Source organism: Vicugna pacos, chromosome 8 (assembly GCF_048564905.1).
Source record: "Vicugna pacos chromosome 8, VicPac4, whole genome shotgun sequence".
Classification (NCBI taxonomy): Eukaryota; Metazoa; Chordata; class Mammalia; order Artiodactyla; family Camelidae; genus Vicugna; species Vicugna pacos.
Window position 1 is genome coordinate 4,355,260 of NC_132994.1, and position 12,487 is coordinate 4,367,746.

The 12,487-nt window shown below is 45.1% G+C and overlaps 1 protein-coding gene across 1 annotated transcript in view; it reads right to left on the reverse strand.

The window, feature by feature from the left end:
- Positions 1-12,487, reverse strand: part of ADGRB3 (adhesion G protein-coupled receptor B3) — a 684,888-nt gene that overhangs the window by 344,763 nt on the left and 327,638 nt on the right. Inside the window, exon 12 of the mRNA XM_072965499.1 lies at positions 2,505-2,573. Within this exon, the coding sequence (XP_072821600.1) occupies positions 2,505-2,573 (69 nt within the window). The remainder of the gene's footprint in view (positions 1-2,504; positions 2,574-12,487) is intronic.

Below are 12,487 nucleotides of genomic sequence, written 5' to 3' on the forward strand. Positions count from 1 at the left end.
CTTCCGGCTGCTACTGTCTTTTCCCTCCGTCTCTGTGTAGGTGTATGTGTATTGAGGATGCAGAGTGTGGGGTAAATACAAATTAAAAATAAGGGGCTTCATCCTTCCTGTTGCAAAGAGGGAAGAGACTTCCTCCCAACCCTTTTCTCCCCCTCCCTTTCCTTGAGAGCATTTGTTCAGAAAACCAGTCATTGTGAAGTTCTTTCTCTGTCTCCCGGAAACGTATGCAAATCTTTTTAAACGCGAAGCAGCCTCTTCCCAGCGTACAGACCCAGGGATGTCTCTCCCTGAAAACAAAGTCATCAGGGAAGACAGGGGTCTGTCTCCCGTCGGTGTGGGCGGACGGCAGCCTCACGTCAGCAGGTGCTTCGCTTCGAGTTGCAGGCCTGCCTCCAGTTATTATGATATAAAAGCTTATTTCTTCTTCGGGTAAATCCAATTAACTAACAAGATGGTCACCCACCCCAATTACCAAGTGTGACAAACGGTGTCATCACGTCCTCCTACTTGAGGACTAGTCACCATTCATCTTGAAGACACAGGTGTAATGAGTTGCATCCGCTCTCGGCTGCGTAAAAGGGTGCGGCTTCTTTCTGTCTTTACAGTCGCCTAGTGGCCTGCCTGTAGTGCACGTCGCATTTGGGTTTAACGCTTATTCAGTAATAAACCTGTTTCCTTTCTCCTCTACCTGTAGAGTGAGGTCTTCTAGGGTGGCAGGGGATTCTGTTCGTAGTTACATTTTCCCTACAGTATTCGAATGGTTTTGAACAAGGGCTGGTAATATTTCCTGTTTCTCTGTGAAGGACCAGAGAGTACACATTTTCGGCTTCATGGGCCATGGCAGGGGGGTGGGGTGGTCTCTGTGGGAACAGCTCAGTGCTGTGGTATCATAGCAACCATAGATATGTGTGGCTATGCGCCCAAACTTCATTTACAAAGCAGGTGTAAGGTGCAATCTGGCCCCTGGCCACAGATTGCCTGCTCCTTAGAGACACATGAGCTTTCTGTATAACCAGGAAACACAGAACCCAGTATCACGCCTGACATGGCTTGTCTGGACTGAAACGGACTTGTTCATTCTAACCACAATGATGGTGTAGAAAATGCTGGCATATAGAGTGCAGCCTTTTTCCACCTCACTTCACTGTGTGTTCAGTCGGATGCTATAACTCAGCATAGTCTGCTCTTTCCCCACTGGGGCTGATGTGTAGCGATCAGACTCTGAAATGACACCGTTGAGTGCCCCAAAGTGTAAATTCTGATTGCAAAAACCTCCCCAGGTCAATAGTCACCGTCTTCCTCCGCTGGTTTTCCAAATCCACACAGAACGGTGTTTCATGTTGCACTGTGTTGGCACTAATGCCTCTTAAATAGGTAAGGGACCCTGTGAGGGATGATCTGTGGTAGATTTTAAGCATCTCTGACTTCCGAGGCCTTCAGCCTTTGTGTCACAAACTTGGAGACATGTACCACGTGGCTGCTTCTATGACAATACTGTGACAAAACAGCTGTTTTTATTTCAAATAGTTATTTCAAAGGAGCATTAAGGACCATCACCACGGAAAAAAATATTTCAGAGATAAGCATATTACTAACTCAGAATCCCAAGCAAATAGATGGATTACGGATCCAGGATTTTCCATTGACAAAAGTTCTGCCACTGTTCATTACTTGTTCGGGTCAGGACCTCTCAGTAAATAGCAGCCTCTGATGAACTGCAGTCTTGCTTTAAACAGGGGACTATACATTTGTTCTAAACATACCCATAATCAAGAGCCTCCGGCCTTCTAGAAAAATGTGCTTAGGCTCTGCGGCTGTATTCTCAGGAAAAACACCATTTTCCCACAGGGAGTGATTGAGGCTTTCCTGGCGATTGGAGCCAAGGACAAACACACAATTCAAACTAGCAGGAAAAGATAGATTCAGGGTCTTAAACTAAGGCTTTTTTTTTTTTCCTTGCTTGTTGTTAAAATGATAACTAAACCAATAAGGCTACCTGCTACAGAAAGAGAAAAAAGCAGAATACAATTTTTTTTAATGAGAACTCTTTTTTTTATTACTATTGGATTTGAGTCAAAATGCACATCTGTATATATGATGCAGACTCCGTGTAACGTTGTAGTACACACAAATGATTTTGCTAGGTAGGACCCTACAGTTCAGTCTGTAATACGTCCTTAAAGGTTTGCTGCTTCTCCCATAGTCTGTAGACAGGAATGGAAATGATGGGTAAGCCAGAGAGTCGTTATGGGCTGGCACCTTTAAGTGATACAGTACTGGAAGCTGCTTAGAATTTTCCACATTTATAAATATCATTCATTCCATAGACAGTTAAGATAAAACAGATCGCTAGTTTTCTTGAAAACCAGTATAAGATCATCAAGACATCTTTTTAAAATTTTCCTTTTACGTTCTTAGAATAGCGAGCCACTCCCCCCCCCCCCATACGATGAGACTGTATTTAGCCAACTTCATCTTAAGCTCGGGAACAACTCCAGCCTTACCTGCTGGGCATCTTCCCACTTCTCCTTGTTGTCTTCATCTAGAAGGTTGCTGACTATTTGAAAGAAGTTCTGCAAATGAAATTAGATGCAAGGCTTAATGTTAGGTGAGAGGATATACTTTCCAACAGCGTCTGTTTGGACTGATTAAGTGCTGAGGGTACAAACGCTTTGCAATACTGCTGAGTGACCCTCATGAGCTGTTCTAGGAGAACTTGGAGGACTATTTCTCAGCGTTGTGATGCTGGGATTTCTGTAGATCCTCATATATACCCCTTGGAAGGCATCAGAACAGGCTCGACACTTATTTTCTCTCACAGATATTTGTCCCATAATTGCCCCAATATTATACCCTTTCACGTCATTGCATAATTATTCCCTACAAAGAAGCTTTCTTTGCATGCTCCTGTAAGGAAAGTTGCCCAGTACCTGTGAGCCATGCTGTTTTGAAAGGCATTATAGTAAAGACATGGACGATGAACAAACCCTAGATAAGTGAGAGTCTTCCTCGGCTACATCCTGGCTCTGCCCTTTCTGGTTGTTTTAGTTTAACGTTCACAATGACATATTATAAAGATGACATGCAATTTTTCAAAGACCCAGCACAGTAAGAGTTCAATAAATCTTAGCTATTTTCAAATTATTCTTCTTAACACCCCAGCCTTTTGCAACCAGCCAAAAGAGAGGACTGAACACAGCATCATGTCCCTACTGAAGTTCCAAATCCTTGCCATTCCCCTCGTCCTCACTGTTGGAACCCATTGGCTTTATCTTATTCCAAGAGTACCCACAGCAAGTTTTGCTTTTCCCTCTTGGCATTCATTTTGGTTTCCCACATCCACGCCGGCTGTGTTAGCGCTGAGTTCACACACAAGGCGACTTTACCAAAGAGATACTTTCCTGTCCTCTCACACTCACTGCGTCTTCAAAACACAGGAGCCGGGGAAGGAAAATCAGGTGCCCCTTAAAGATGAGCAGTGACCTGGGGTCACAAGAGACTTAAGAAGCGTAAAGTGAAGCCACGACATTTGTCTAAAGCTTCATGGATGGAGGTCCCTTGCTTTTGTCCTCAGAGCACACCTCTTCTAACTGGTTCGCATGTAACTGCTTCGTATGTAATTAACGGGACCGCTGCCTCACACCGATGCCTTCCCTGAGGACGGGACTCCCTTCGGCCGATGGAGGGAGATGGTCGCAATTTTTTAGCCTCCTCAGCCTGCCTCCCTATCCAGCTAGCTTTTCAAAGCATGCCTTTATTCTAATCCCAAATAAATTCACCCTGAGTGTTTTCAGATGAAACATACAAGATACTTTCTGGTATTCTGTGGTTTGAATCTGTTAGTATCTATATTTAATTGCCCTCTTTGTGCTATTTATTTTAATAGCTCCCGGCAACCACATGGAAACATGTTTCGAGTCCTGACCGCGATAAAAGTTACAGAATACTTGCTGCAACACTTGAGAAAAATTGCAAGTCTGTGGTAGACCAGTTTCCTAACTCATTTAACCTTTTCTTCTTTTTTCCCACTTAAAATTTCCTGGCTGGAGGGGTAACATTTTAGGGCCTTTGTCCATTGAACTGTGACTCTATGTCTGTGCAGAAAGAATTGACCTTCAGAGTTCTGAGATTGCCTGCAGCTGGTTAACTCGGTAGGGGACCTGGTGCTAATGAGGCTGAAGTTGCCGATTTTACCACGTCCACGCCAGCGAGCTGTGCTGAGGTCCGCCACCGCGGCTGCATCCCCATCTCTGCCAGCTTTCATACAAAATGCATGCTGCTGCTAACAAGGGGACCACGGCAATGGGAAGCAATTTGTGCAAATGCGTCTCCGTTTCTGGGAAAACATTTCACAAAGCATGTTGTCCTGACAGCGGGTCAGCGACTCTATGCTATCGGCGAAAGCCAGTGAGCACACACCATTTCCTGATCAAAACTATAAATTCAGAGTTCGGTTTTTAAAATCGCCAAAGGGCATACGTTAAAAAAAAAAAAAAAAGATCACAAATGTTTCAGATACACATTCAATGAACCGGAGAGTATAAGAAACATTTTTGTACTATTTTCCAAGGCCAGTAAATTGGACTTTACTAAGTCGACATGGGGCAGTGGTACAGAACAAAGCTCTTCTTCTATCTCCTGGTGGATTCCATTTGGCAATGATTACATGTGGAGCCAGGCAGGGGCATGGGGGGCGGGGCTAAGCCCGAGCATCCCAGGTCGGGGAGGAGGAGGGACATTTACGGGGATACTGAGCTTCTCTTGTTCATCAGTATGGATATCACATGCAATGCTTTGTCCACAGCAGGTATTTAATGAAGTCCCGACTTCAAGAAAATAATGAAGTGATAGTCAGTACACCTCAGGGTCTCTAACGAGACACAAGCCTCATTCCTTGAAGCTGACCCTGCCCTAATCTGTCTCTCACACATTGAAAAAATGTGTGTGTATATGATATATGTGTGTGTGTGTATATATATATATATATATATATATCTCAATTCACTTTGACATTTGCTTAAAGATCAGAGAGATAGACAGAGCAAAGCTGAACTAACCAGAACAGCATTTTGAAGAGGGTACTCATAACATTTCAGGCCACTTGATGGAATTTTCCAGAAAAGTAGGAAGCAGAGCAGTAGATCCAGTATTTGCTAGAGTTTTTTTAAGAGCTCTGCTCATTGTGGTCATATCTCTCTCTTGATGATTTATGGATCAAATGCCACAGGCCCTTTGTTGCATTGGACAGCAGGTTTTGTTTTGTGTGGTTTTCAGCAGCCCTGATGTCTATGGCCCGGACCAATTTGAAAAACTGAGCGTCCTTGGCAAAGTCTGAGTTTGGAGCTTGAACTAGGCAGACCTGGTTTAAAATGCCCCTGACATTTATTAACTGTGTGGTTCCGGGTTAATTGCCCACCTACACTCGCCTTCCCCTATGTGTAAGGCAGAGACGCTAAGAGCTGTCGTGCAGAGTGGTTGCAAAGCTCCCAGTATCTGACACACACTAAGTACTCAGTCTACAGCAGCTTTATGACTTGATTGCCTTTGTGTTATCTTTTTATGACTGGCTACGTGATCTGCATTTACAGCCACATTATGGTGGATCTGCATCTATAAATGCTGCTCCAGACTTTCACGACCAGAAGCTCCCTCTCCTACAGCGCTTTCCAGTCGCTCCCTCCCTGAGCATACGTACAGCACACAGCTTACTCACACGGCCCATGATTTGTTCATCAGAAAATTCTCCTTCCTGAAAACGTCTTCTGCAGGGAGGAGTTTCGGTGCTGATACAACGAGATACCCACTACGTGGGTGGGACTGTGGCAAATCGTCCTGGGACACGCAGATCAGGGGGCAGGACTCTGCTTTTCCTTTGCAGGAAGTATGAAAATCAGTGCAGTGAACGAAGGCCATAGACATATAAATGTCTCTGCCAGTTTCAAACTGTAAGTTCTAGCTTTGGTCACATGAGAGACCAAAAGGACGTTCAATTTTATGGAAAGTGGTGACCATGCAATTCCTTGTTCTATGTCTGGTCGGCTTCTAGCTAACAAATTTCTCAGGGACTATATACAATTGTCTATAAATACACAGAAGCACATCTTAGCACATAGATTTGCTGAATTCCCTGTGGAAATGAGGCTGCAGGTGAGGCTAGTGATCTGAACTATCTGAGCTACAAGGGAACTTCTCCCCCTCCGAACCCAGCAGCAAATATCTGGGCATCTGGAGGCAGACACAAGCCCCAAGGAACAGAGTTAATAAGTAGAACTGAAAGCTTTGAGGAGTCATGGCAGTCCTGACTAAGAATATAAGGGGATCCTAAGAAAGGCCTAAAGGCTAAGTGAGGAGGCAGGGACACGCCGTCGCCATCAGAATTAGGATGCACAGCCCAGAACGGTCCTCCATCTCTGATCAGAGGGCAGCTGACGGGTGCACGGTGAAGCACCGTCGAGCCCCTCGCTGTCCCTCCAGTTCTCTCTGAGCGATCCTGCCCCAGACTATCTCTACCCCAGACTCAGAAAACTTCTTCCCGCATCCCAGACTCATTCCTGCCAGCCTCGGGGCCCTATATAATGCTGTTCCTTTTCTTCAACCACTTTACTTCTGGTTCTTTACTCGAATAACTGTTTATTGTCCTCCACGTCTAGATTTATGCTCAATGTATAAGGCTTTATCAGATCACCTCCCCCCCGGCAGGTCTGCATAGTTTTTTAAATTTTCCTGATTTTCATCAGTAAACATTTTTACTTTTCATTTACCAGTACCATCATCATTCATGCTTTGCAAAATATCTATGGCAAAAGGAAACAGCCAATTTACGGAAGTAGTCACCCAAGAGAATATGATGTGAAGGGAGAGGTTAGATCGACCAGAAGGGGTCCTTGCTCTCCATTCTGGGAGTCAGCTTTTCCCGGTACAGGGTGAGCTAGCATGACAGTCTCTGGCTGTACCTCCGCGCACCAGCAACTCAGCAAGACCAGCGATACAAAAGCAGCGCACTCTTCCAGCGATAAGGGCTCCTTCCCCGTCTCGTACCAGAGAGGCCAGGGATGCAGGCACTGACTTACAGGGCGGAAACCTTGCCCTGTGTCGACTTCTTTGGAAGTACATCACAGTTCTTAATTATGATGCATTTGTATGACAATCGGTTTAGGGCTATTTCTCTACCAGCCTACACTTCTGTTGGCATTACTTCTCTTTTGTTCAGTCTTCTGCCCTCCCCCCGCCCACGTACAGCATAAGGCACAGGAAAATGTGAATACTCGGTGTTTCAAATCGACTGACTGCATGCCTACTGTGTAGATGACAAGGCGCCAGGCATTGGGGGCATTACAAGACATTGATAAATGATCCCACCTAATTTGCTGCCTCCTTTCTGATTCAGTACCTTCCTCTGCCATATACCCGGGGTTCTAGAATGTCCACGGAAGGAGAGTGGATGCTTACATTTACAGATGAGAAAGTGAGTTAACCTGAATAAATCTGGGCTCAAACTGTTCCTGTGGAAAATGGCATTCTGAGGTCGCAAGGCCACTCTGGGCGCAGGGACACACTTTTGCAGAAGTGTAGGGACTGATGAGTGGACGGAGCAGGGATGGATGTTGGAGCCTGGCTGTCTCCCAAGGAAGGGGCCTCCTCTCCCAGCCACACGGCTCGCTCCTTGCCAAACGCAGTGGGCCCTCCCTCCCCGTGCACCGCGCCCACTGCCCCCTCCCCAGCAGCAGGGGTGCCGCCTGGTGAGGGAGAAGGGAGGAGAAAGGAACGTCCCCGGGAGATTGACGGACAGTCCAGGAGAGACTGCGAGGACCTGAAGGAGAGCAGTGGCCGTGAGCGGGAAGGGGAGGAGGGACACGGAGTCCCCGATGGGCAGAGATGGGCCCACTCTCGGGAGTGTTTACCGAACCCTTTCTCCCTACTTGTACTGAGCTGAGGGCTGGGAACACAGGGGTGTGCAAGACACACAAGAGGGTTCCTGCCCTCCTGGAGCTTCTACTGTGTGGTGTAAAGAAAGGTGATAAATAAGCACATTTTAAAAATGATTCGAGGTGATGCGACAAAAATAAAAGTGTTTGGGGCTGGAGAATGGGCAGCGAAGGGAGTATGTGTGCATGTGTGTGTATGTGTGTGTGGTGAGGGTATGTGTGTGTTTGTATGTGTATATGTGTTTGTGTCTCTGTGTGCACATGTGTGTTTGCATGTCTTGTGTGTGGTGAGGGTGTGTGTATGTGCATGTGTGTGCGTGTGTTTGTGTGGGTCTGTGTGCATATGTGTGAGGGTGTGGTGAGGGCTGCGTGTGTGTGTGTGTTTGTATGTGTGTATATGTGTGTTATCTATTTTCTTAGATGACACTGTGAGCAGCTTGAGGGCAAGACCCACCTTCTATGTTCAGAGTTACACTGCCAACCCTAATGGGTCATAGATTCCCTGCTGTGTGCCGGCCAACTCACGCACGTCATTATGGCTGAGTGATTATGTATTTCATCTACTTTATTCCTATGCCTGGAAAATTGTAACCATCAAACTTCATTATTCATGGATTCCATATTTGCGAATTCAACTACTTGCTAAAAATGTATGGGTGGCCCCCAAATCAAAGCTCACAGCGCTCTCCTGGTCCTTCCAGGACATGCACGGAGAGGTGAATTTTAGTCACCAGATGCACAAATGCCCAGCTGAAGCCACGTGGTGCCACTCAACTCCTGGTTCCAGTCCACAGACTGTAAACATGTGTCCTTTTCATGGTCTATTTAATGCCCAGTTATTTTTTCCCCCCATATCTTTTGTGCTTTTTGTTGGCAATTTTACTGTTGAAAATGGCCCCTATCAGGGCGCTGAATTCCTAAACTCAAGCAGGCTGTGGTGTGTCCTACACAGAACATATGTGTGTTAAATAAGCTTTGTTTAGGCGTAAGTTACAGTCTCTTGGCTGTGAGCTCCACGGTAATGAATAACAATATATATTAAATAAGGTGTCTTTTAACAGAAACACACATAAAACAAGGTCATGTACTGAGTAGCTGATGCAGATTGTATGACCAGATACTGGATGGAACCCATCCTATATTTATCTCACGAGTAAATGGTTCGATATTCTTTAATTTTATAGACCATGACTCCTGTGACTGATGGGGATGGACTGCACGCCTATTTCTTCTTTAGCTATAAAGACATCAAGTAGAGAAAGACTAAGAAATGTGTCTGAAGACATCAAGGCAGTTATTGGACAAGCGGGAATTTCAGCTTGCACGTCTCATCCACTTTGGTCAGGCCTTACAGTTTCTGGTGTCGGGGGTGTAAACTCATCCTCTGTTGATAAGAGACTCAAGAAGGATTTTCCCAGGGCTGAAAAAAAGTGAATGGAAAAGTTTTCCCCTCTTTTTCTCGCTCTCTCCTAACTGGAGGTTCAGAGTACTTTTCCTATTTTATTTTTGTGAAGCAAGTAAATGCCCCCACTATTGCTACATTACTCATATCCATTCATTAATTACTTGAACAAATATTTGAGTGTCTACGATGCTCCAAGTGCCAGGCGAAGCCCCAGGGACTTAAGTGTCTCTCAACAAGCTTCAAATTTACTGCTGCAGGGCAGCCTGGAAACAAATAATTACGTTTGTTAGGGGAGAGATGCACTCTAGCAGGGATATTTACGGGGTTCCAAAAGGCCAGGCAATTAGGAAAATACCGAATTCTACCTGGATTTGAAGACAAGACTTTGGAGTAGAAATGAATTGTAAGCTAGAGCTTGAAGGAATTGGCATCAGATTGGAAATAGGATGAATAAGTTACGTGCAGGACCAACGTGAGCGGAGACTTGGCATTATGACCAAGCCCCAGGGTTTGGAAAAGAGCATATCGAAAGGGAAAAGACTTTTGGAATATCTTTTCTACCAGTTTCCCCAAATAAAACTACGATTATAGTTTATCATTCCAAGACATAAAACCACACTGTTTTTCCCCCCAATTTTAACAGCTTATAGCTCTTCTCTCTCAATTTCCTCAGTGTATCAAGTCAATCTAGTCAATCTTTTAGTGAATCCAGCATTATTGGACATTTTAAATAAAATGCCCAGCACATAACTAAGAATTTGAAAGAATGCACTCTCTTTAAATAATTTTATTTAATCTTTATTTGGTCTTTGTTTACTTACCAGTTTTTTTTTAAAAAAAGGATAAAAAAGCTCAGTGGTACTGATGTTATTATTAATTTTGTTGTTAACTAATTCAACCAATATTAGTTGGACACTTTCTATAGGCAACATTCTGTGCTAAATCTTGTTTGGGGTGGGGGAGTGGAGCTCAGCTGGGACTTAAAGATGGATCAGGACTACTTCTTCTTTTTTAAAGATGCAGGGATGAGCGCTGATAATTCAAGATATAAAGAGATGAAGGAGAAAAAGTGCCGTTGGAGTTCAGACGTCCCGGGGACCAAGAGATTATGTTAGAATCTGAAGACAGACCAAGCCAGCCTGAAAACCCAGAGAAAGCAAAGGCCTGGAGCCAAGAAAATACGATGCTTTCAGGAAGCAGAAGTGGTTCATTTGGCTCCAAGTCTATAAAGAGTGATCCATGAGCATGACTGGAGAGGTAGGTGACCTATGTACTGTGGATGGACTTGGGCTGTCAAAGCCAAGATCAAGGCTTCGGGTTGTCATCCAGGTGGCCTCGGAGCCCCACTGAAGGCTTCTGACTAAAGAGTGACATCCCCAGAGCTGTCCTTGGACAGCCAATAGGACCCCGGCAGACGAGATGCGAAGAGATGTAGGTAAAGATCTGAGGGGGGATGAAAGGAAAGGGGCCAAGGAAATAACAGAGGCTGGGATAACTGAAGCGAAGTCTGGAAACAGCAGCAGGAAGAGAAAGGAAATGGATGGGAAGGCACGCGTACGCCCATCCAACAAGAAAGGACAAGAAAGGAAAGGTCAGGATGGCATCACAGTTCCAGCCTAAGGACCACTAATTCTCCAAGGCAAAGTAGAAAATGCAATTAAATGTGGAACTCAGACGAGTTTCCTTTATGCCACATTAAGTCCGAGGGGCTAGCCAATCAAAAGTGCCCGGAGCCCTTGAACACAGAGAACTGAAGTTTAAGGATAGGAAGTGCTGAATAAGGGCATAACCAAGCAAAGATCGTGCATACAAAAGAACTGCATAAAATTGTTTGTGGAAAGTAGAACCAAAGAGGTGCCGAGTTCTCTGGGATTGCAGAGAAGAGAGAGATGGTTTTCAGGTGGAGGCTGGGTCTGCAAGCCTGGCATTCAGGAAGACTTAGAGTTGTGTGAGGACTCTGGGAGGCTGAGATGGAAGGAGGAGTCCCAGCAGAGGAAGGCTTCCAGGTGCCTGAAAAGACACGAGTAAAGACGATGGAAGAGAAAAATACAGCTCCTATTTGGAGACCAACTAGCACACCAACCTGCTGAGAATTCTGTACACGTATGGAGGCCTAATGAGCGGGCAGGATGGACCTGGACGGATCTGTTTCTGATTATGCCCAAATGGCAACAAAACAATCTACCAAATCGTTCTATTTAAGTCAAGCCAGCTAGTGTCCCTTACTAAGCCTTTGGTTACACTAATTGTTCGTTTGGTCCACGCAGTCCAATGAGACGTTCCTAATACAGCCTAGAAATCTGACTTTCCTGAACTTCAGCACCTACAAACCTTCATGCCCTACACTGTCAAGGTTAGAAGAGGCCCTGGAAATCAGCGAGTGCAGCCTTCGCCCTGATGTTTCAGCCGTGAACACAAGCACCTGAGGGTTTTCAAAACTGCATCTTGCATTTGACGTCACGGATGTCAGGTGTTATTTTTGATGCCAACGCTAATGGATGGAAGTATTTCAGAGCTACAGGGAAACGCTGTTACCTGGCTTACTTTAGTAAGGTTTTTAAAACTGGAAAACTGTTTCATGCTTTGTAAAGAAAAAAAAAATCTTTGAAATGATCAAATAACACCAATCCCTCCCCACCAATGTATTTTTTACAATTAAAAGTCTATTCCTGGACACTGGTAGTACAACACAGCATGCAGTCCCAACAGTCCCCATGGTCCCATCACCTTTCAGCAGTAAACGCATATAACGTATAAGTAATATATGTGCCTCTATACAAACTGGGGCGTCAGGGTTACTTATGAATAATCTCATGGCTCCAAAAAGCCTTCTTTTCCTCTTTCCCTGAGGCAGGAGGGAAGGGGGGTGAGTACAACCATTAAAAGAATGACACAGCAATTAGCACCGAGATGGTGGGAGATTCAACTCTCAGTACACCTTGAGCTTAAATATAGGATCATTGACATACAGTAGCTGCTAAGTGGCCCTCCCACAGGGGCCAGGACAGTTTCAAGGCTGCCCATCAAAGGTCAAAAAGTGGGTGGTGGCGCAATTCCTGGGAATCCCAGCCCCTTCCCCAAAGTAGTTGGAATAATCCTCCCACTTGTTAGCATATGAGGTAACTGAGCCCAGAAAAACTAACAACCTCTCTCTCTC